Here is a 24,933-nt window from a genome sequence, read left to right on the forward strand (position 1 = left end):
TAAATAAAAAAACATTCTCCTCCCTGTTTGCTTTCTTTGAAAGTTAGGAGGCATGCAAGTACAGTATATGAATGATATATTAGGTAAATAAATAACGTGTGTATGTATATATATATATATTTATTATTTATTTATTTTTTCCTTTTTTTTTTCTTTAACTATATATACACACACACACACAAACACACACACAAACACACACACACACACACACGCCCTCTGCAGCAGCTTCTAATAACCCTATCGAGGAACCAAAGTAAGCAGCAGGAAGTGGTACTTTTTCACTTATGTACCGGTGGCCACCTATGACATCCGAACGATATCTCCCCTCCCCTCTGCCAGTGCAGCGGCACGTCAGCGCCATCTTTGACACTGGCATACTACCGGTAATAGGGCACGTTCATGTCCGCCATTTTGTTTTCAAAGAGAGGCTGCGATCGACTTCCGCTTTGTAATCTGACCCGTCTGTGTGATTGCCGTCGATATAAAATATAGATATATGCATATACAGTAACACATCTGTCACCTCCAGCGGACGGTTGGCGGCTATTAGGAATATGGAGAAGCTCGGAGACAATGATAACGAGACGGCAAATATGGAGGAGGAGGATGCAGATTCTTCCAGTAACAGTGCAGCTAAGCACAGCTGTCTGCTCCATCAGGTACCGCACTCAACAGATCCCGCAGTTCCCAACTTCGGTCACTGTGTGCCTGGCACATGCCACGGAGTGATCTAGGGCTGTGGTTTTATTTTCTTTTTTCACTAGGTATTTGTATTAAAAAGGTAATTTCATGTCTGATAATTTGTATAAAATGGCAAGATAAGGGCAAATGTTATAAAATGCCTGATAGGAGTTGCTGTAAGGCTTGGTACATGACTTGCAATGCAGAATGACAATTATTTTCTGACACATTTGTGTTGGCATGTGCCCCCTGCATCTGAGCGCTCAGTGACCACCTCGGTTCTCAGCCACATTTGGCACTGGCTGAAAGAAAATAACTTGTTGCCCCTAGCAACCAGTCAGAGCTCAGCTTTTATTTCTTAAACTGCTGTGGAAAAATGAAAGCTGCAATGTGATTGGTTGCTGTGGGTAACATGGCAGGTTTCACAGTTAGGCCTCATTCACACATCAGTGACATGACAGGGCTCTTTCAGACGATCGTAGTGTTTTGCGGTCCGCAAATTGCAGATCCACAAAGAAAAAAATAATAATTTGCGGACCGCACATAGCCAGAACTATGATAGAAATGGAGCGCAACTATGGATGCGGAAAGCACACTGTGTGCTGTCCGTATTTTTTGCGGAACGGATGCAGACCTATTCATATGGTTGTCTGAATAAGCCATTAGGGGGGATTTATCAAAACGATGCAAAGGAAAACAGACTTATTTGCCCATAGAACCCAACCAGATTGAGCTCTTCACCTCCCATAAAAAATGGAGTAAAAAATTATCAAAATGTTGCATACTCCAAAAATAATTCTACAGATCGTCCTACAAAAAAAAAGAGCCCTCACACAGCTCTGTAGACATAAAAATTAAAATGTTATGGTGGTCTAGGGTTGTTGCGGGTATCGAATTATCGATATCCAATCGGTACTTTTGTACCAGTATCGATTCGATACCAGGATTTGACATTTACAGTGCTGCCCAGAATTATTCATACCCCTGGCAAATTTTGACTTAAAGTTACTTTTATTCAACCAGCAAGTGCGGAAAATCTTGTATTTTTTGCTCAAATGTAAATAAAAGCTGAGAAATGTTTTTTTTTTTCCCCACAATAATGCCTCTTATTGTCTTTTGGGAGACACCTATGTCATTTCCCGTCAAAAAATTACTTACTGGTTAAATAAAAGTAACTTTAAGTTAAAATTTGCCAGGGGTATGAATAATTCTGGGCAGCACTGTACCTATAATAGGCTGCACTACTGCACAGCTTAGTATCACAGAACATGGCGTGCGCTGCTCTCAGCAGAACAGTGGAGAAGGAGTCTCTCTCCCTCCCCCTGCTGCCACCAATGAGAAGAGAGGGGCGGAGGAGGGGAGAGGCTGTGGCCACTGCGCCACCTATGATAACTAAACCACTAATGCAAATACAGGAGGCGTGTGTCGGCGGCAGAATCACATAGCTGGCACCTGACCTCTGTGATAGGGCGCTGCGATCCGTGGCAGTTAACCCCTCAGGTGCAGATCTGTGTGTGGGGCTTTATGGGGTATAAATCTGTGAGGGAGGGCCTGGAATCGACAAAATGTGACTGTGTTAGTACATTATTACAAGATTTGGGGCCCCACTTTTTATTTTCCCCAGGGCCACATTTTGTCTAAAACCGGCCCTGGGCCCACTGTACAGTGGCGTGCCAAGGGGGTGGGGGTGCGGTAGACCCCGGGTGCAGGCTGTCAGGGCAGTGCCGGCTGCTACGAGCGCTTCCATCTCATTGCTGGAGCACAGGGGAATCCTCTCCCTGCGCTCCTTCTCTCCTCCAGGCCCGGCCCAGCGGTGATGTTATGACGTGTGTCTCACTGCTGCGCCCGAGTGCAGGGAGATGCGCTGCAGTAAGTGAATGAAAGGACTGTGCTCCAGCAATGATAGCTATAGGGCCACTGGGGGGTCATTACACTATGAGGGGGCTATTATAGTGTATGAGTGCCCCTTACACAGTGTAGGGGTCTATTCACACGTTCGCAAGTGTTTTGCGGTCCGCAAATTGCTGATCTGCAAAACACGGACATCAGCCATGTGCGTTCCGCACTTTGCAGACAACACATGGCCGGCACTTTAGTAGAAATGCCTTTTCTTCTCTGTGGACAAGAATAGGACATGCTTGCGGAACGGAAGTGCGGATGTGGACAGCACACTGCGTGCTGTTAGCATTTTTTCCGGCCCCATTGAAGATGAATGGGTCCGGATCCGTTCCGCAACGTTGCGAACGTGTGAATGGACCCTAATGAGTAGTGCCCCCCACACACAGTGTTATGATCCCCAGTGCCCCCCCCCCCCCCCGCCCATTCAGTATGATTCCTCAATGAGCCCCCCCAAATAATGATATTGACATGCAGGAAGTGCCTGGAGGTGCCTGCTCAGCCAATCACTGGCCACAGTGGTGACCTGGCAGCGAGTGGCAGACATCTGCAGGCATTTCCTGTGTGTCCAGCCAGGACTAGATGGAGGGAACCTATTAAGTGTCGCAGCAGTAATGGTGGGGGATTGGTGAATGATGCTTTTTAAGGCTACTTTCACACTAGCGTTCGATCGGATCCGTTCTGAACGGATCCGCTCATATTAATGCAGACGGTGGCTCCGTTCAGTACGGATCCGTCTGCATTATAACTTAGAAAAAATTTCTAAGTGTGAAAGTAGCCTGAGCGGATCCGTTCAGACTTTACATTGAAAGTCAATGGGGGACGGATCCGCTTGAAGATTGAGCCATATGGTGTCATCTTCAAAGAGATCCGTCCCCATTGACTTACATTATAAGTCTGGACGGATCCGCTCACCTCCGCACGGCCAGGCGGACACCCGAACGCTGAGCGGAGCGGAGGCTGAGCGCTGGCAGGCGGATGCATTCTCAGTGGATCCGCCTCCACTGAGAATGCATTAGGGCCAGACGGCTGCGTTCAGGGCCGCTTGTGAGCCCCTTCAAACAGAGCTCACGAGCGGACACCTGAACGCAGGTGTGAAAGTAGCCTAAGGCTGCATTTACACGACCGAGGGACAGCCATACTCTTGTAGCGTACCGCGATCCGCAAAACCCTGGCACAGGCTGCGTGCACTCTGCATCGCAGTGCAGACCCATTGACTTTAATGGGTCCGCAATCCGCAAGATTCGGCCGAAGGTAGGACATATCCCATTTTTTGCGGAGCGGAGGCACGGATCCAGAAGTACACGGTAGAGCTTCAAGTCAATCTGCAGTCTGCAACACAGGAATGGCTCATGGTTTTGTAATGTGGCCTAAGGGGAAAAGAAACGAATGGAAACCCTTCCATGTCCGTGCCTCTGCACCGCAAAAGATAGGACATATCCGATCTATCACCGCATCTTGTGGAATGCGGACTCATTGAAATCAGTGGTGATGCAGAGTGCACGCGGCCAGTGCCCATGTTTTGCGGATCTGTGGTTTGTGGTCCGCAGTGGCCCTGCGGTCGTGTGCAGGAGGCCTTAAGGGTGTATTAGACACCCCAATGCTGCAAGTGATTGTTGGCAGGAAGCGTTCAGTAACAGTTATTTTTTTTCTTTTCATTTACTTCTTTTTTTATTTCCACTAGGACATTGCAGTATCTAGCATTTCTCCTCCGGATTATGGCCTGGAACAGGATGTGGTGGAAGACAGACCTATTCCAAAGATAAAGATGCGTAAGGCATTAAAGAGAAAAAAGGCCGGAATCAGTAATAGAAAGAGGGTGCATTTTTGTTCCCAGTTTCCAAAAGACGTAGGTGAGAACCATGTATTCATTACTGTATGACTGTACATGAATACAAGTGCTGATCAGATATTTCCATGAAAAAACTATTTGAAGGCTGGTTTCCGATGGCCATAACACAGTTGTACCACCTCATGCACATGATGGTATTTGTGGTACAAACCGGATTCCAAAAAAGTTGGGACACTAAACAAATTGTGAATAAAAACTGAATGCAATGATGTGGAGATGGCAAATGTCAATATTTTATTTGTAATAGAACGTAGATGACAGATCAAAAGTTTAATCCGAGTAAATGTATCATTTTAAAGGAAAAATACGTTGATTCAAATTTTCACAGTGTCAACAAATCCCAGAAAAGTTGGGACAAGTAGCAATAAGAGGCTGGAAAAAGTAAATTTGAGCATAACGAAGAGCTGGAAGACCAATTAACACTAATTAGGTCAGTTGGCAACATGATTGGGTATAAAAAGAGCTTCTCAGAGTGGCAGTGTCTCTCAGAAGCCAAGATGGGTAGAGGATCACCAATTCCCACAATGTTGCGCAGAAAGATAGTGGAGCAATATCAGAAAGGTGTTACCCAGCGAAAAATTGCAAAGACTTTGCATCTATCATCATCAACTGTGCATAACATCATCCGAAGATTCAGAGAATCTGGAACAATCTCTGTGTGTAAGGGTCAAGGCCGTAAAACCATACTGGATACCCGTGATCTCCGGGCCCTTAAACGACACTGCACCACAAACAGGAATGCTACTGTAAAGGAAATCACAGAATGGGCTCAGGAATACTTCCAGAAACCATTGTCAGTGAACACAATCCACCGTGCCATCCACCGTTGCCAGCTGAAACTCTACAGTGCAAAGAAGAAGTCATTTCTAAGCAAGATCCACAAGCTCAGGCGTTTTCACTGGGCCAGGGATCATTTAAAATGGAGTGTGGCAAAATGGAAGACTGTTCTGTGGTCAGACGAGTCACAATTCGAAGTTCTTTTTGGAAATCTGGGACGCCATGTCATCCGGACCAAAGAGGACAAGGACAACCCAAGTTGTTATCAACGCTCAGTTCAGAAGCCTGCATCTCTGATGGTATGGGGTTGCATGAGTACGTGTGACATGGGCAGCTTGCATGTCTGGAAAGGCACCATCAATGCAGAAAAATATATTCAGGTTCTAGAACAACATATGCTCCCATCCAGACATCATCTCTTTCAGGGAAGACCCTGCATTTTTCAACAAGATAATGCCAGACCACATTCTGCATCAATCACAACATCATGGCTGCGTAGGAGAAGGATCCGGGTAGTGAAATGGCCAGTCTGCAGTCCACATCTTTCACCTATAGAGAACATTTGGCGCATCATAAAGAGGAAGGTGCAACAAAGAAGGCCCAAGACGATTGAACAGTTTGAGGACTGTATTAGACAAGAATGGGAGAGCATTCCTATTTCTAAACTTGAGAAACTGGTATCCTCGGTCCCCAGACGTCTGTTGAGTGTTGTAAGAAGAAGGGGAGATGCCACACAGTGGTGAAAATGGCCTTGTCCCAACTTTTTGGGGATTTGTTGTCACCATGAAATTCTGATTCAACATATTTTTCCCTTAAAATTGTACATTTTCTCAGTTTAAACTTTTGTTCCGTGATTTATGTTCTATTCCTAATAAAATATTAGAAGTTGGCACCTCCACATCATTGCATTCAGTTTTTATTCACGATTTTTATAGTGTCCCAACTTTTTGGGAATCCGGTTTGTACTTGTCACTTATTTCTATACAGATGTCATCAGTGTGCTGCCCGCATCTGTGTGGCTGTGCCGCAAATGATAGAACATGTCCTATTCTTGTCCGTTTTGGAGACAAGAATATGTATTTCTACAACAGGGGCCAAGAAAATTGTAGGTTGCACATGGCCAGCCTTTGTATTTTGTGGACCGAAATAAGGATACGGCTGTGTGCAGGAGGCCTGATAGGGTTGCAATACCCAGCATAATTCCTTGTGTTCAGTTAGCACACGTGATGCAGCATTAACCCCCTGCACCTAACCTGTCTTTTTGCTCCAGCAAGGGGTGACCATCTCAAAATGTGACCCACTTCCTGCTGCCGTTCCTGCAGTGAGGAGGTGTGGCTAGCACACAACATGGCAACAAAACCCAGTAGCAGCAGTAATCCTACCTTAAACCATTCACAAATCAGTGGCTACCATATGCGCTGCCAGCTGCTGGTGAGGTCCCCCTGGAGAGTTGGAGGGTTTCTTCTCCTAATTCTGGAGGCCACAGTCTGGTGTCTTCCTCCTCTACTTTCCATTATCACCCAAAACAGTGGTCTGATCCTAGACCAGTGTTGGTGAACTTATCGCACGGGTGCCAGAGGTGGCTCTCAGAGCCCTTTCTGTGGGCACCCACACCCTGGAAAAAGTCTAAGGTGTACCAATATGCACTATGAACAACACAGGCGGCGCATTGAATGTAGGCAGCGCATTATCGCTAAATGATGAAGTACATGGAAGATATACTATATTGAACTGTATTTAGGTTAAATTGCCTTGTTGGCACTTTGCGATAAATAAGTAGGTTTTGGGTTGCAGTTTGGGCACTTGGCCTCTAAAAGGTTCGCCATCACTGTCCTAGACCCAGCCTCCTCACTTGCCTCCCTGACAGACTCCTGAAGGACCTCTGCTGACTATCTGATGCAGGCTTTTCCTGCTTATCCTTGTGCCTGACTGGTTAGTAGGGAAGACTTTTTAACCATCTTCCCTGCCCTATCCTTGATGCTCCCAAGATAGCTGCCCATTCTGAAACACCAGAAAATGCAGTGCTGGTAAATACTGCTCGAATCTGTGAGTAGGTTGTAGTGAAGATAGTCTACCAGATTGTGACCAACTGAGCATTAACAAATCCATTTAGAGCTTGTTGATGTTCCTCACAAAACTGTCCACCAATCTGCTCAGTAAATGAGACAGGATTTTACATGATTGTCCATCTCTGAACACCGTTCAAAGGAGGGACAGCAAAATGTAGCATTCTTTTATATATGTTTTATATAGAATCCAATAATTTCTAAACCAGACGCATCAGAAAAGTTGGCACACAAAGATATGTGATGAATGTGTGATTACTGGAGGTGTGACTGCTGAGTCCCCTGCTTATCATAACAGTGGGGGTTCCGAATCCCCCGTAGGAATTGAGCAGCGGGCACTCATGCACACCATCACTCCATTCTATGTCTATGGCATTGATAGGCTAGTACAGCGCTTGGTTATCACGGTCTCCACCATGTTGTTTGTTGGCCAACCCTTTAAGCTCTGTCATTTTATCCCTTCTTCTTCAGCAGAGGTTCAGTCCAGCATTGGAGATTTGGTGTTGGCAGCAGAGTTTATGGAGAAAGCAAATAAAGCAAATATCCAAGATGTGGGTGATCGAAATGAATGTATTGTGCATGACCATGGAGATTACTGTGTACCCGACAACCCTGAGCTCTTGAAAGAGATGGTGAGAGAGTTGAAGAAGACATGTCACCAGCAGAGCCAGAGTCTGCAGTTATTACAAGAAGCACTTAAAAACAAAGAAATGCAATGTCAGCAACTCCAGGTAATTCCACACCACTAATTCTGTAACAAACGTAACAGAATATCCTGCACAACAAATAGATCTAATATAATATCCCTTACAAGTAAATAATATAATATCCAGTACAGCAAACAGAAGCAATATAATATCCAGTACAGCAAACGGAACCAATATAATATCTAGTACAGCAAACAGAAGCAATATAATATCTAGTACAGCAAACAGAAGCAATATAATATCTAGTACAGCAAACAGAAGCAATATAATATCCAGTACAGCAAACGGAAGCAATATAATATCCAGTACAGCAAACGGAACCAATATAATATCTAGTACAGCAAACAGAAGCAATATAATATCTAGTACAGCAAACAGAACTAATATACCGTAATATCCAGTACAGCAAACAGAAGCAATATAATATCCAATACAGCAAACAGAACTAATATACCGTAATATCCAGTACAGCAAATGGAACCAATATAATATCCAGTACGGCAAATGGAACCAATATAATATCTAGTACAGCAAACGGAACCAATATAATATCCAGTACAGCAAACAGAAGCAATATAATATCTAGTACAGCAAACAGAACTAATATACCGTAATATCCAGTACAGCAAACAGAACCAATATAATATCCAGTGCAGCAAACGGAACCAATATAATATCCAGTGCAGCAAACGGAACCAATATAATATCCAGTACAGCAAACGGAAGCAATATAATATCCAGTACAGCAAACGGAAGCAATATAATATCCAGTACAGCAAACGGAAGCAATATAATATCCAGTACAGCAAACGGAAGCAATATAATATCCAGTACAGCAAACAGGAAGCAATATAATATCCAGTACAGCAAACAGAGCTAATATAATATCCAGTACAAGTAAAATAACTACTATAATATCCAGTACTGTTAAAGGGATATTCCAAACAGGAGCAGGAAGGTAATTGTAAAAATTGTGTTAAAGGGCCTCTGTCAGCAGATTTCTCCCTATGACACTGGCTGACCTGTTACGTGTTCACTTGGCAGCTGAAGCATCTGTGTTGGTCCTATGTTCATATGTGCCCGCCTGCTGAGAAAAATGATGTTTTAATATATGAAAATGAGCCTCTAGGAGCAATGGGGGTGTTGTTACACCTAGAGGCTCTGCTCTCTCTGCAACTGCCACGCTTTCTCCACTTTCATTGACAGGACCAGGCAGTGTAAAAATCATCATTGCCTGGCCCTGTCAATCAAAGTGGAGAGGGTGCAGCAGTTGCAGAGACAGCAGAGCCTCTGGGTGTAACAACAACACCCCCATTGCTCCTAGAGGCTTGTTTGCATATATTAAACCTTCATTTTTCTCAATGTGGGCACATATGAACATGGGACCAACACAGATGCCCAAGTGCACATTTAACGGGTCAGCCAGTGTCATAGGTACAATTCTGCTGACAGATGCCCTTTAATTTCTCCCAAATTCTTGTTCCCAGGACTCGTTGATGCTTAAAGTAAGTACAGGAGTTGCATATTACAGCAGTCAATGTTTATGTCTGTCTGAGAGGTGTCATTTTGGAGGTCAAAGTGACTTCTGTCTGGCCTCTGTTTGCCTTCCACGTCCCTCCCAGGTCCATCTCTGTCCATCATACATACCAAAGGTATGTGTGTCTTAGGGTATGTTAACAGCCTTTTTTCATGTCTAGGTCATGGCGTATTACACAATAAAATACACTCCCGAACAGCATCCTATTGATTTCAGAGTGAAATGTACGCCACGTTCATACAGTCATGTCACTTCTTGACATGTATTCCGTGTCTAGTATGCGGAGGGTTGGAAACACACATCAAATATTACATAGTTACATAGTTGATACGGTTGAAAAAAGTCATAAGTCCATCAAGTTCAACCAAGGGATAGGTGGGGATGCGAATTCCAGAAGGAAGTTCCAGAGACTCAGATTTCTACATATTTTCATAACCATTAATGTTGTTTACTATTGAGAATTCATCTAAACCCTTTTTGAAACTGTCCATTGTTCCTGCTGTGACCACGTCCTGAGGAAGTCTATTCCACAGATTCACAGTTCTTACAGTAAAGAAGCTTTGATGCTTCTGGAGACTGAACTTTTTCTTCTCCAGTCGGAGGCAGTGCCCCCTTTGTCTTTTGAGCGCATTTTACATGAAACAGTTTTTCACCGTATTTTTTGTATGGCCCATTTATATAAATTTGTATAGGTTAATCATGTACCCCCTTAGACGTCTCTTCTCAAGACTAAATAAATTCAATTATTTTAATCTTTCTTCATAACTAAGACCCCCCAGGCCCCTTATCAGTATAGTCGCTCTCCTCTGTACTTTTCCCAGCTGCAGTGCATCCTTTCTATGGACTGGTACCCAGAACTGAACGGCATATTCCAGATGAGGCTGCACCAACGCTTTGTAAAGTGGTAATATTACATCTCTGCCCAGCGAGTCCATGCCTCGTTTAATGCATGACAATATCCTGGTGGCCTTAGAAGCAGCTGATTGACATTGTATGCTGTTATTTAATCTACAATCTACAAGGACACCCAAATCCTTCTCTACAAGTGACTCTCCCAGTGCTACATCATCTAGGTAGGACATATGAAGCACCGAGATTATTACTACCAAAATGTATAACTTTACATTTCTCCACGTTGAACCTCATTTGCCAAGTTGATGCCCAATCACTGAGTGTTCAAGTCAGCTTCTAGTTTATGGACATCTTCCATAGACTGTACAGTTCTACACAGCTTAGTGTCATCTGCAAAAATAGAAATGGTGATGATAATCCTGTCCTCGATATCATTAAAAAATAAATTAAATAATAAGAGGACCCAGCACTGAACCTTGGGGTACACCACTTATAACCTGGGACCATTCTAAATAGTAATCATTGACCAGAATTCTCTGGACACGGTCCTTTAGCCAGTTTTCAATCCAATTACAAACTATACTTTCCAAGCCAATAGACCTTACTTTACCTATTAAACGTATACGAGGGACAGAATCAAAAGCCTTTGCAAAATCCAGAAACACTACATCCACAGCTGCCCCTCTGTACAGGCTACTACTCACCTCCTCATAAAAACAAATCAGGTTAGTCTGACAACTTCTGTCCTTGGTAAACCCATGTTGGTTATCACTTATAATATTATTTACTCCTGTACATAGTCCCTTAAGAGTCCTTCAAACATTTTTCCCACAACAGAAGTTAAACTAACTGGTCTATAATTACCCGTGAAGGACCTAGATCCTGTTTTGAATATGGGCGCCACATTTGCCTTGCACCAATCACTTGGCACCGTACTAGTACCTAGAGAATCTTTAAAAATTATAAACAGGGGCACAGCAATGACTGAACTGAGCTCTATAAGCACTCATGGGTGTAATCCATCTGGACCCGGAGCCTTGGTCACATTTACCTTATTTAGCTTCTCTTGGACCATATCTACAGTTAGCCAATTGAGTATATCACTGGATGTACTAACAGCCCCAGCACCACAGATATCGGCTCCTTTCTCTTCTTTTGTATATACAATTTGTTTTGCTCTCTTTTGCCACCTGCTGTTCGTTTTCTATTTTTGCAGAATCTCCTTTTTACAGATTCTATTAAGCCCTTTGTAAACTTCAAACGCTACAGCTGACCCCTCAGATTTGTTTTTTTTTTTAAATGCCCTTTTTTTAGTCTTTTATTGCCCCTTTTACAGTAGCTGTAAGCCATGGGGGGTTTATTTTTAGCCATTTATACTCGTTACCTAAAGGAATATTTTTTGTGTGCAATTACTCAATGTGATTTAAAGCTCTCCCATTTATCCTCCGTATTATTATGTGACAGTAGCTGCTCCCAGTCTATGCCCTGAAATGCTGCCCTCAACCCAGGGAAACTAGCCTTTTTAAAATCCAGTGTCTTTGCTCTGCCTGACAGAGTTTGCTTCTTATAGTTTAGGGGGAATATAACTATATTGTGGTCACTATTACCTAGTGTTTCTCGAACAGTAACATTTCCAACAAGCCCTGCATGATTAGAAATTACCAGATCCAACAGAGCATCGCCCCTAGTGGGAGCTTCTACAAACTGGCCCATAAAGTGGTCCTGCAGCAAGTTGAGGAATTTTTTCCCCTTTGCGGTTGAGGCAGAATCTTGTCCCCAGTCAATGTCTGGGAAGTTAATATCTCCCATTATGACCAGTGTACCAGCCTGTGCCGCCCGCTCTATTTGGTTATACAGTTGTGTTTCTATCTCCTCTGTGATGTTAGGGGGTCTATAGATTACACCAAGTATTATTTTTCAGTGTTTATATCCCTTTGAACTTCCACCCATAAGGTTTCCACATCTTCACCCACAATTGCCTCTTTCACACTTGTCTTCAGATCACTCGCCACCTCCTTTTCTATTGACCCGGTCTTTCCTAAATAGTGTAAAACCCTTAATATTTACAGCCAAGTCATGCGAAGAGTCCCACCATGTCTCAGCCACACCAACTACATCTATGTGTTCTTCTAGTACCATACCCTCCAGCTCCCCCATTTTGCTAGCTAGACTTCTGGCATTTGTGAAAATACATTTTAAGTTACTATTACCTGTAAAGTGAATATTCGGGATTTTTGGGTTACCTTGGTTGATGTTTGTATGTAACAGGTTCTTGTTACCAGCAGATCTATTTTTCATAAGTGTATAGTTCTGCCCAGTCTTCTCCCTACTTTCCTCACTAACCCCAGCCCCCACTAAATCCCCACTGTCCCCTCCTATATCCCACTCTCTATCTACACTATCTAACACCTTATTAGTATGACCCACCCTCCCACCAGATCCTAGTTTAAAAGCTTCTCCAGCCGTCTAACCATTTTTCCCCAGGGCAGTTGCACCCTCCCCATTAAGGTGCAGCCCGTCCCTACTGTAGAGCCAGAGAAGTCGGCCAAGTTCTCCATCAACCCAAACCCTTCCTTCCTAGAAAAATGAAATACACTTTGAAAATATCACACAGATGTCACTTGAACTACATGTCACAATTTTCCCTCTACAATAGGCTGTGTAACCAAAGCCATAGACTTCAAATATAGAGGGGGATTTATCATTCCCACCCACCACCGTTTTCTGATGTAAAAAAGTCTCAAACCCGTAGAGGTGCCAGGGCTAGCATGCACGGCATGTTTATCATCTTCTGCGCCAGTCTTCTGGCATAAATGAAGACTGAAATCTACAGCAGCTCTGAGCTAGATTTCACTTGAGGTGCACGGGCTCCTGGAGGAGGCTCCTAATTTATAACAAAGCATGTATCTTGTCATAAGTTAGGTGCGTAGTCCGACAGGTAAGCGTTATCATAGAGCTGGTAAATCTCCCTATAGACTTTAACATTCCCATGCCCCATTTTCACCCTCATGGGGCACTAATATAGATAGTATATGCCTGATCAGCTGGGAACGTCAGCAAAGGGTATAGTTAAACCTTTATATTTAAAGGGGACTTGTCATGTTGAAACAGTCCTATTAGTGACTGACAGCCTTCCCTCTATGACTGTGTATACAGAGAGAGCTGTCAGTCACTGATGGGACCGTCTCCCTGACTTCAAAGCCCAGAATGAGCAGGAGTTTATATGACTGACATATCATTCCCATACACTTGTATAGGAGCGATCCGTCTAATTGAAATGAATGGGACGTTAGGTGTAATTGCACCTGCTCACTGCTGCAGAGGCGACGACGAGAAGGTAAACAGTGAAGAGGAGGCAGTGCTGGCACGGCGAGCGCCTCCTTTTCAAACAGCTGATCGGCGGGGGTGCCTCGGAATGTATTGCCAGCAGTCTGCAGTAAGGGTACAGAGGGGAGGTAACCAGTTGGGGGTGTGCCCCTGCCCAGTCTGGAAATGGCAGCACTGATTGGATAGAGTGAGTCTGTGCAGGGACACCCCCCTAACTGGTTACCACCTCTCTGTACCCTTACTGCAGACTGCTAGCAATTCATTCTTAACTTCTAGTTGAAAAGATATGGCACAACATAGAATCATGAGAATAGACTATCCGGAATTGGTATTACATGGGGAATGCATGGAGCTATTAAAACAGGCATGTCAGGGGTGGTGACAGGTCCTCTTTAAATGGGTTTAACTATGAACAATACTTATCCCCTATCCGCAAGATAAAATACAATGGTACGACCATGTGGCTTGACAGTACCCGTACAGGCCCCGATTAAACTAAAGAGACCGCGATGTTTAGTAAGTCTGCATGGTTAATGGTAGTGCAGTATCACAGGTGCCATGTGGCCATTAACAATACTGACTGACTAAACTGCGATCTCAGAAGTTTAATTGGAGCCCGCCGCGGCCCGTATGGTCACATGGTACTCGACAGCACCCTGGTCACATTGCAATCGTAACACGAGCGTGGTTGTGCCCTAAGTGTCTGATCGGTGAGGTTTTAACCGCTAGGGCCTCTCCTGATCACAAGAACAGGGGTCCGGTGTTCCTCTTTGGAGTGGCAGTTGCACATATGCGCCGATGCTCCATTTAACTATATTGGACTATGGAAGCTAGTCGAGTGCAGTACTCCAGAGGTGAATAGACACGCGCGACTGCTGCTCCATTCAAACAGGGAACTCGGGACCCCCATTCTCATGATTGGCAGTAGCCCCAGCAGACAGACCTCCACTGATCATACACTTAACCCTTATCCTGTAATTGCAAGATCTGTTTTTCATGGAAAAGCCCCTTTAAGGCTTCTGTGTTTTATTATCTACGCTACAGGAGAAGTGGGAGAACGAGAGATGGACGCTGTTGTCGGATATGGGCGATCAGATTTTGCAGTTGGAATCAGACATCCGGAACTTAACCTGCGAGAAGGAGATTCTCGAAAAGAAGAACAAAGAGCTGCAGGAGCAGCTGGAGAGAAGCTCTGGGACCGTTCTTTATTTGGGTCAGCAAGTAAAGCACCAAGAGCACAACAGGGACAGTGTCAGCTTCTGTATGAACAGCATTAAAAATGAAAGCAAATGGGTGCGCTTTTACACAGGCTTTGACAGCTATGAGCACCTCACAGACTTCCTGAGCTTTCTTACAGCAGACCAACAACTATGTACTGGCCGAATTCGGAAAAAAACGGAGGTGGGGCCTCAGAGTGCCTTAAGTTTAGAAGATCAGCTCCTCCTCGTACTCACAAGATTGCGCTTAGGGTTACTGCTTCAGGATCTGGCATTTCGATTCAGGGTATCAGAGTCCACTGTCTCGCGTTACTGGTTGAACTGGACAGAACTTTTACATGCACGTCTTACCCAGGTAAGTTGGTTTGAGGAGGGCACACAAACCTATTGCACGTTGGAAAATCCACAAAATAGGGTATGAACACACAGCGCGGTTGTGACGTGGTCATATACCGGGCCGCAGCTGGCTTTTGTCCAATTGATGACACTGCACTGTATTAGAGGTGCCACGCGGCCATTAACAATGCAGACCAACCAAACAGTGCTGCCTTCGTTAGTTAACAAAAGCCAGCCACATGCGTCCACCGCAGGGCGTCCCTGCCGTGTGGTCGCACTCTTAGATATGCAGATTTTGTCGAGAATTTAGTGGTGTCCCACCAAGCTGATCAGGCCTTCCCTGACTTTTCCAAAGTGGACCGTCGCAGCGACAGAACAGCAGGGATCGGTATAGATGAGTAATGCCTAGGTTATTTTTAACCATTTCTGTATTAACCCCTTTAATACAACACTGGCTTTAAAGGATAACTCACATTTAGACCAAAATTTCAATTTTTTAGATATGTAGTTACTAATAGCAGGATATTCCTGAATCAATAACTATTAGACTTACTTACCCCATATTTAATAAGATTCAGCCCTTAGCAACCAGTCTGCATAAAACTGCAATCTCACTGTCTTGTTAAGATGGCCGCCACTGCCCTCACCCTGAGGCTAAGCCATCCTGCCCTCACTACCCACAATGCATTCAGCTCCTCTCATGAACGAGCTTCTGCACCTCAATCAATCGGAGCTCACCCCCACTTAAACACTCCCTCCTCCTCCTCCTTCCATCACATACACTCCGATCTGATGGTATATTCTAACCCGGAAGTGCTCCCATAGTGACGGGGATGCACCTCTGACAGGGCGCTTCCATCCGCGGCACCCGGGTTAATTGCGCGATGGCAGCTCCCGGTCAGAGGTAGAGTGCCTGTGCGCCCTCCCCAGTATTAAAATCATTGGTGGGCAGTGCGCCATAGTGGCGTAGGGATCGCCATAGCAACCATAACGGTGGCTATGGGGCCCTACGCCACTGGGGGCCCGTCCGGACCGCATATTTTTTTATTTTTATTAATACAGGACACACAGGCAGGCAGCCAGCCAGCCAGGCCCGACTGCCCGCCCAGTGTAGAGGGGGCGGTGATCGGGCGGTCCGTGGCTCGGGCCTGGCTGGGGGGAAGGAAGCCAACAGGAAGGAGGAGCTGTAGTAGGAGCAGGCGGGCCCGGGCGCACTGTCTGCCGCACCGCACGCACAAGGAAGGAGGAGATGCATGACATGAGGTAGGCGGTGGAGCCGTGCAGGGGGCCGGAACGGGGTGTAGCGGAGGCGGAGCCAGGCTGGCAGTGTGTGCAGCCTGCAGGAAAGATTTCCTCCGGCTCCGCCTCCTAAAGTCCTAGTAACTAGAGGGAGGAGGACTTAGGCGGTGGAGGGGGCGGGGCCGGGGGGTTTACCTGTTGGAGAGTGGAGGGACTAGGGAGGGTCCCATCGGTCGCACTGGCGCCAGTCAGATTCGGCGCTATGCGGTTGATATGCTAATCTGACAGTGACTGACTGCCCAAAACCAGTCTGGACTGTCTGGCTGAGTAGAGCAGGCGGCGGCGGTGGTGCAGCTCTCAGATCAGACTCTCAGAGAAAGTGAGAGAGGGGAACCCACCTCACAGTCACTCCAGAGTCCAGTCCAGTCCTCAGCTCAGTCTCAGTGGAGTCAGTCAGTGCCTGCCTGGTCTCCAGTGACAGACTCAGTCCTGCCGTCGGTCGTGCCACTCCAGTCTGTGCCTGGCTGGCACCTGCTGTCTAAAAGTAAGTCATGTGATGTGAATATGTGATTCATTTGATTTGAATTTAAGGAAGTGAGATTATTGAGAATTTATGATTTCTGAGTTAATCTAAATTCTTAAGGGTACTTTCACACTTGCGGCAGGACGGATCCGACAGGCTTTTCAACATGTCGGATCCGTCCTGTGGCTATTTCGCCGTGCCCGTGGACCGCCGCTCTGTCCCCATTGACTATAATGGGGACGGGGACGGAGCTCCGGCGGTGCACGGAGAAAGCCGCCGGACTAAAAAGCCTGACATGCAGTAATTTTAGTCCGGCGGCCTTTCTCCGTGCACCAACGTGCTGCGCCGGAGCTCCGCCCCTGTCCCCATTATAGTCAATGGGGACGGAGCGGCGGTCCGCGGGCACGGCGAAATAGCCGCAGGACGGATCCGACATGGTGAACAGCCTGTTGGATCCGTCCTGCCGCAAGTGTGAAACTGCTCATGGCGGTGGGAGATCTAGGATGGGTGTTTGGGTGGGAGCTCTGGAAGGGGTGGTGGGAGGCCCGATAGATATTTGGGGGGGGGCCCATAATTTTTTTTTGCTATGGGGTCCATGCATTTCTAGCTACGCCCCTGAGTGCGCCCCCCTCCTCCCCAGTATTAAAGGGACACTGACAGGCCGTTAGAGCATATAAAGTGACATGCGCGGGATTTCACTGCATCGGGAGAAAAAAAAAGCTGCCCAGTGCAGTGAATACTAATGAGCTGGGCTGGGCGGCACTAGGAGACGGCAGTTGGGGCGCGGCTCGGCACACAACTGAATGAGAGACAGCCCCTTGGGCACAAAGTAAGGTCATTTGCATATTGATAAAAACACTTTTTATAAGTAAAGGAAAGGCAGCGAGGGGTGATAATGGTATAGTTTAATTAAGCATATTAAGACCAATAGAAGAATATATGTCACTGTATATGCTCTAACGGCCTGTCAGTGCCCCTTTACTTGGGAGGGGCGCACTGCCCACCAATGATTTTAATACTGGGGAAAGGGGGGGCACTGCCCACCAATGTAAACATTGTAGAAGGCACCCGACCTCTGACAGGGAGCTGCCGTCCAATTAACCCCTCAGGTGTCCCGCGGATGAAAGCGCCCTGTCAGAGGTGCGTCCCCATCACCATGGGAACGCCTCGGGTTTAGAATATATCGTATATGGTATATTCTAACTTCAAGCCCTGGCTGCACAGGATCCAAAGGGAGCGCGCACGCAATGCCTGCTTGTACGTCCTCCGTCTTCTCTATGAGGAAACAGGGAGACGGAAGACACATAGCAACGGGATTTTAAGCGCAGGTATTAATAACCAGGAGAATGAACAAAAATGCAGAAATTGAGAGTTATCGAATACACAGTTAAAAGTTTAAACAGGGGCACCGAGGTGATATTAATCAGCCACATCCTATGGTACAAAAAAATTTGACAGTTATCCTTTAAAGGGAAAAAATATAACAGAGGGCTGGACAGGGTGTAAAAAGTAACATGCACATGACCTCCGCCGGTCAATCATTGGCCGCAGCGTTGACACGTGACTGAATGGCATGGCAGTGGGTATTTGCAATTCATGTACACGTCACCACTGAGGCCATTGATTGGCCTACAGCAGTCACATGCCTGTATTCGGATCATCTGAAGTAAGAGAATGGCCATCGAGCATAAAGGTGAAATAAAAAAAACTGGTTTATTGGATATACATTATAAACCACTGGAGCCCTTCCACATTGAAAAGGAGCGTGGAAGCTCTCTGACATGTTTCACGTCTGGATAGAGACTCTTAGGCCTCTTTCACACGGGCGTCATGTTTTTGGCCCGGATAAGATGCGGGTGCGTTGCGGGAAAATGCGCAATTTTTCTGCGCGAGTGCAAAACATTGTAATGCGTTTTGCACGCGCGTGAGAAAAATCGGCACGTTTGGTACCCGAACCTAGACTTCTTCACAGAAGTTTAGGTTTTGGTTAGGTGTTGTTTAGATTGTATTATTTTCCCTTATAACATGGTTATAAGGGAAAATAATAGCATTCTTACTACAGAATGCTTAGTACAATAGGGCTGGAGGGGTTACATTTTGAAAAAAAATAATTTAACTCACCTTAATCCACTTGCTCGCGCAGCCCAGCTTCTTTTCTGTCTTCTTTTTTACTGTGCACAGGAAAAGGACCTGTGGTGATGTTACTACGCTCATCACATGGTCCGTCACATGATCCATCACCATGGTAAAAAGAGCATGTGATGGACCATGTGATGAGCGCAGTGACGTCAAAGGTCCTATTCCTCACAGATGAAGGCAGAAGAGAAGCCGGGCTGCGCGAACAAGTGGATTAAGGCGAGTTAAACCTTTTTTTTATTTATTTTTTAACCCCTCCAGCCCTATTGTACTATGCATTCTGTTATAAGAATGCTATTATTTTCCCTTATAACCATGTTATAAAGGGAAAATAATAATGATCGGGTCCCCATCCCGATTGTCTCCTAGCAAACGTGCGTAAAAATCGCACCGCATCCGCACTTGCTTGCAATTTTCACGCAGCCCCATTCACTTCTATGGGGCCTGCGTTGCGTGGAAAACGCACAAAGAGGAGCATGCTGCGATATTCACGCAACGCACAAGTGATGCGTGAAAATCACCACTCGTGTGCACAGCCCCATAGAAATGAATGGGTCCGGATGCAATGTGTTCACCTCACGCATTGCACCCGCGCGGAAATCTGGTCCGTGTGAAAGCAGCCTTAGGCCCCTTTCACACGGGCGAGTATTCCACGCAGATGCGATGCGCGAGTTGAACGCATTGCACCCGCACTGAATACCGACCCATTCATTTCTATGGGGCTGTTGACATGAGCGGTGATTTTCACGCATCACTTGTGCGTTGCGTGAAAATCGCAGCATGCTCTATTTTGTGCGTTTTTCACGTAACGCAGGCCCCATAGAAATGAATAGGGTTGCGTGAAAATCGCAAGCATCCGCAACCAAGTGTGGATGCGGTGCGATTTTCACGCACGGTTGCTAGGAGACGATCAGGATGGAAACCCGATTATTATTTTCCCTTATAACATGGTTATAAGGGAAAATAATAGCATTCTGAATACAGAATGCATAGTAAAATAGCGCTGAAGGGGTTAAATTTTTTTTTTAAAATAATTTAACTCACCTTAATCAACTTGATCGCGTAGGCCCGGCATATCTTCTGTCTGTCTTCTGTGCAGCAACAGGACCTGTGGTAACATCACTCCGGTCATCACATGATCTTTTACCATGGTGATGGATCATGTGATGACCAGAGTGACGTCACCACAGGTCCTGTTGCTGCAAACAGCTAAGATGAAGACAGAAGGAGATGCTGGCTTCACGATCAAGTGGATTAAGGAGTGTTGAATTTGTATTTATTTTTTAACCCCTCCAGCGCTATTTTACTATGTATTCTGTATTCAGAATGCTATTATTTTCCCTTATAACCATGTTTTAAGGGAAAATAATACAATCTACAGAACACCGAACCCAAGCCCGAACTTCTGTGAAGAAGTTCGGGTTTCGGTACCAAACATGCGCGATTTTTATCACGTGAGTGCAAAATGCATTACAATGTTTTGCACTAGTGCGGAAAAATCGTGCGTGTTCCCGCAACGCCCGTCTGAAAGAGGCCTTAGGCCTCTTTCACACAAATGATACAGATTGGCTCAGGATGTGTTCAGTGAAACTCACACCATTTTGGAAGCAAGTTCAGTCATTTTTTTTCTGCGCGGGTGCAATGCGTTTTGATGCATTTTTCACGCGCGTGATAAAAAAACTGAAGGTTTACAAACAACATCTCTTAGCAACTTGCTTGCTTCCGGATGCAATGCGTTTTTCACTGAAGTCCCATTCACTTCAATGGGGCCAGGGCTGCGTGAAAAACACAAAATATAGAATATGCTTAGTTTTTTATGCAATGCAGAACTGATGCGCAAAAAAAAAAAAACACTCATGTACACAGACCCATTGAAATGAATGGGTCAGGATTCAGTGCGGGTGCTATTCGTTCACGTCACGCATTGCACTCGCGCGGAAAACGCACTCGTGTGAAAGGGGCCTTAGTCATTGCCATCATGCCATTCTATTCAAGTGACGGGGTTGTAATGGCACCTCACTTGAAAAAAAATAAATAGAACATGTCACTGGGGGTCATTTACTAAAATCGCTACGCCAGTGTTCGATAAAAAAAAAAATATATATATATAAATTAGCAATATACTGTTTTGCAACTTTTTAAACAGCTGTGCGACATTATTTGGTCGCATGGATATTTTTACATTGTTCTCACCACTGGGGAGTGGCAGGGAACAGGATATCAGCCCCAGCAGAGGTCGCAATAATGCCTGTACAAGTGTCATAGACCGCAAAGCGCGGACAACAATAGGACAGGTTATATTTTTTTGCGGGGCCGTAGAACGGAGCAACGGATTGAAGTGAATGGGTCCGCATCCGAGCCGCCAAAACGGCGGCTCGGATGCGGGCCAAAACAACTTCCACTGCTTCTCATCACTGCCGACGGACTCATTAGAAAGTCTATGGGACGTCTTCATTACCATGCTGAGCGCTTCAGACTCCTGGTTAGAGAGATCAGGCTTATTACAGCACCATGCAACGTCCCAGGTGTACAGAGCGATATTGGGGTACGGCCACATGGAGCAGCTATGATACGGTTAGGCTGTGGCAAAATACTGCATGGCCAGTTAGCCCCCAGCTTCCTTACCGTTAACTAATGAAGACCGCACTGTATGATCGGTCTTCACTGTTAATGGCCATAACTACTTGTATTCCCCACGTAGTAACCTTTCTGGAGCATCTATTCTTATGACCATGTTGTTCCTTGCTCTATTATTCCTATCGGAAGTTTATGAATTGATAGTAGGCTGTAAAAATGACCTTGCAATTCATTGATAAAACTGCTATTAGGTATAATAGAAAGGTATAACAGTCAGAAGAATAGATGCTCCAGAATTATTACATGAGGGATGAAAGTTACTAAGACAAACATCGGAGAGGCGAAAGGTCCCGTCTAAAAGTAGCGTTCCCGTAATTTGTATCCTCACTATCTCAGTGGAACAGATTTAACACTTTTGAACTCTCCCTTTGTTGCATCAGAACATTATTTTCCATTTTGCATCCGTTTGAAAAAACTGTTGAACTTTCCCTAAACTGAAAATTATGATTTTCGGTTTTATCACTAGAGCCAGTAGCACCACATTTCCCAGCACAAACGCCAAGTGGACACGACTCTAATACCATGATGTTCAGCCACTCCTCACCGCTCAGACCATACAGGACAGAAGAGACTAGTCTACCTCAGCGTCTCCCACGGTTAGAAGACTTGTTCATAATGTATTTTATTCTCTTTTCTAGATCCCCATCCTGTACAGTGCCCGATACCTAGAACTCTTCCAACCAAAGAGAACTGTGCAGTACCAAGGCCTTACATTTACAGTCATGGACTGTACAGACCTATTCTTTGAAGTACAAGCCAAGGACCGTACTAAACCTGCTCCTACCCATCCCTCCAGAAGTCATTATTTAAGACGCGGATACGCCATCGCCTCTTCCAATGGTTTCATCACGTTTTCATCTAGTTTAGCATTTGGAATAGCTACCAAAGTAATGGATGGTAAGCCACAAGAGCTGTGTGGAGGGATAAGCCCACAATTAGATCTACCAGCTTTCATGCAAAATGTCCCGACCCAGCTGTCAGAGGAGCAGAAGGAGATGAGCAGACAAGTCCTAAGCATCGTAAGTCTCATAGACAAAGCGCTCAACTTTCGCTTTCTAAAGTGTGTGTATCCACAGAACATGGAAGCACAAGTAGATCGAGCCTGGGTCATCTGCTGCTACTTGGCATGTCTGCTACATGATCCGATGGGACTGTCCGAAAACCAACCCCAAAAGCTTTTCTTCTAACTACAGATGTGTAAGGGCTTAAGTGGTCATTGCTCAGTCACACTCAAAACTCCAATACCAAAAAACCAGGCCATTAGTATCTGACTGGTGGGGGTCCAACTCCAGGCACCCCAAAACGAATTCACTGTATGGCGCAATTGTTCACCCAGGCACAGTGCCATACATTAGTTTGTTGCTGTGCCTGGTGCTGCAGCTTAGCTCCATTTACCTGACAGACATTGTAGTACCAGGCACAGTGTGGCACTGTGTAAACAATGAAGGTAAGGCAATGCTGAAACTCTGCAGCCCCTTCTTTTACACGATTTTCATCAATATACCAGCTTGACAAAGCCCTTTGTAAAGCTACGTTCACATCTCTGGTAATATGGTAGCATTTACCGACGGAAGCTGCCAGATCCCATTATAGTCAATGCGGATGCGTCCATGCCAGATGCGGTAACTCCAGTAGTCTGTTCCTCTGGCAGAACAGATTACCGCATTACCTTTAGTTACCATGAAAACATATCTGTGTATAGATGTTTCCATAATTATTTGCAAAATTGCTTTTTTTATTGATCCAGTGCATCTAGACTCGGCCTGCTGTCTAAACGCCCGTCTTCTCTGCAAGTGGCTGTTTCATGATCAAAGCAGCCATATTTTACTAATGTAATCTAACTAGCACATATGACTATGTAGGGCAGGGGTAGCTCAACCAGTGGCCCTCCAGCTGTTGTAAACTACAACTCCCACCATGCCCTGCTGTAGGCTGCCTAGGCAGGCTGGGAGTTGTAGTTGTGCAACAGCTGGAGGGCCGCAGGTTGAGCACCCCTGCTTGAGGGTATATGCACACTGTATTTTCGTGCGGACAGTCTGCAGCACAGCATCCAGATAAGTGGATGAGATTTTCAAAATCTCATGGAAATGGTGGGGAAAGTTTCCACACGAAAGTTGACCTTCTGAAATCTGCCAATTGTTAGTGCAGGTTTCACCCTTTGCAGTGCAGAGGGTGAGATCTAGAGCAAGTCCATAAAAATTAAAAATCAGCAAGTAACAATGCAGATTTGGGTACAGAAATGACAAACCGCACTGCTGTGTGCACATACCCTTACTAGAATGACATCTGGGGTTTTACCCAGCAAGCCGTTTGCTTTTTTGCACTTTGCCTTCTTGTAGAGATGTTCTGCTCACTAGAAACACAGCCAGATCCGCAAATTAGAAAGTATGTGAACACCGCCTTAGAGGACAAATGAAATGCTTCAGCGTTTCAGATTTAGTTGAAAACTAGAAGATTCCGATACCTGGACCAAAGAATTTGGGAATATAAAAGCTGAGGTTTTCTGATTCAATGCCACTTGCATTTAAAAAGAAAAAAACCATAGCTAAACATTTATCATTATAGGGGTCGGCGTGGGAGATGCAAGCTCAATTTTAATGGACTCAACCACCCCTCCACATCTGCTCCTCAAAACAGCCCCCTTTCAAAACTGACTGACATCCATGCATTTTAGAAGGCTACTCACACTTGAGTTGTTGTTGTTTTCAGTATTGAGATCTGGCAGAGGATCCAAATACCAGGAAAAAAAGAATTTTTGTCCTCATGCATTCCGAATGGAACGAGGCCCGTCCAGGATGCACCAGGAGGTCTTCCGTTCTGGCAGCATTGCATTTTGTGAATGGACATGGAAAAAACAGATCCAGCACTGAAAACAATGTCTGTAAACGGTAATGGATCTGTTTTTTTGGAGTAAAAAATAAATAAAAATGATCCGTCACCCATTGACTTTCAATGTATGTAGTGAACAATCTGTTTTGATTTCACACAAATGCATCCTAACGGAATGGATGCATCCTGATGTGCAGAGTCTGCTGGATCTCAATACCGGAATTACCACCAGTGTTTTAATACAATAACAGTTTATTACATGTTGTGGTAACAAATATATCTTTACTTTTAGAAAGATGAGCTTTTTTTTCCCATGCA

The 24,933-nt window shown here is 45.2% G+C and overlaps 1 protein-coding gene across 2 annotated transcripts; it reads left to right on the top strand.

The window, feature by feature from the left end:
* The first annotated feature begins 437 nt into the window (after positions 1-437).
* On the top strand, positions 438-24,856 carry LOC122928579. 2 transcript variants are annotated; one of them, XM_044281558.1, is made up of 5 exons: positions 438-662; positions 4,265-4,433; positions 7,747-8,006; positions 14,743-15,270; positions 22,425-24,856. In XM_044281558.1, exons 1-5 carry the CDS (start codon positions 558-560, stop codon positions 22,971-22,973), a joined length of 1,611 nt encoding a protein of 536 aa, XP_044137493.1. In that variant the 5' UTR covers positions 438-557; the 3' UTR covers positions 22,974-24,856. The 2 variants fall into 2 exon arrangements, with proteins under 2 accessions (XP_044137493.1, XP_044137494.1); XM_044281559.1 differs by having other exon boundaries at positions 7,750-8,006.
* The last annotated feature ends 77 nt before the right edge of the window (positions 24,857-24,933 follow it).

The sequence above is a fragment of the Bufo gargarizans genome, chromosome 2 (genome assembly GCF_014858855.1).
Source record: "Bufo gargarizans isolate SCDJY-AF-19 chromosome 2, ASM1485885v1, whole genome shotgun sequence".
Classification (NCBI taxonomy): Eukaryota; Metazoa; Chordata; class Amphibia; order Anura; family Bufonidae; genus Bufo; species Bufo gargarizans.

Coding starts and splice junctions, on each gene's coding strand:
- LOC122928579 (XM_044281558.1), top strand. CDS start 558: ATGGAGAAGCTCGGAGACAATGATAACGAGACGGCAAATATGGAGGAG. Junction 4,434..7,746: donor CCAGTTTCCAAAAGACGTAG/GTGAGAACCATG, acceptor CTTCTTCTTCAG/CAGAGGTTCAGTCCAGCATT. Junction 15,271..22,424: donor TACATGCACGTCTTACCCAG/GTAAGTTGGTTT, acceptor TCTCTTTTCTAG/ATCCCCATCCTGTACAGTGC.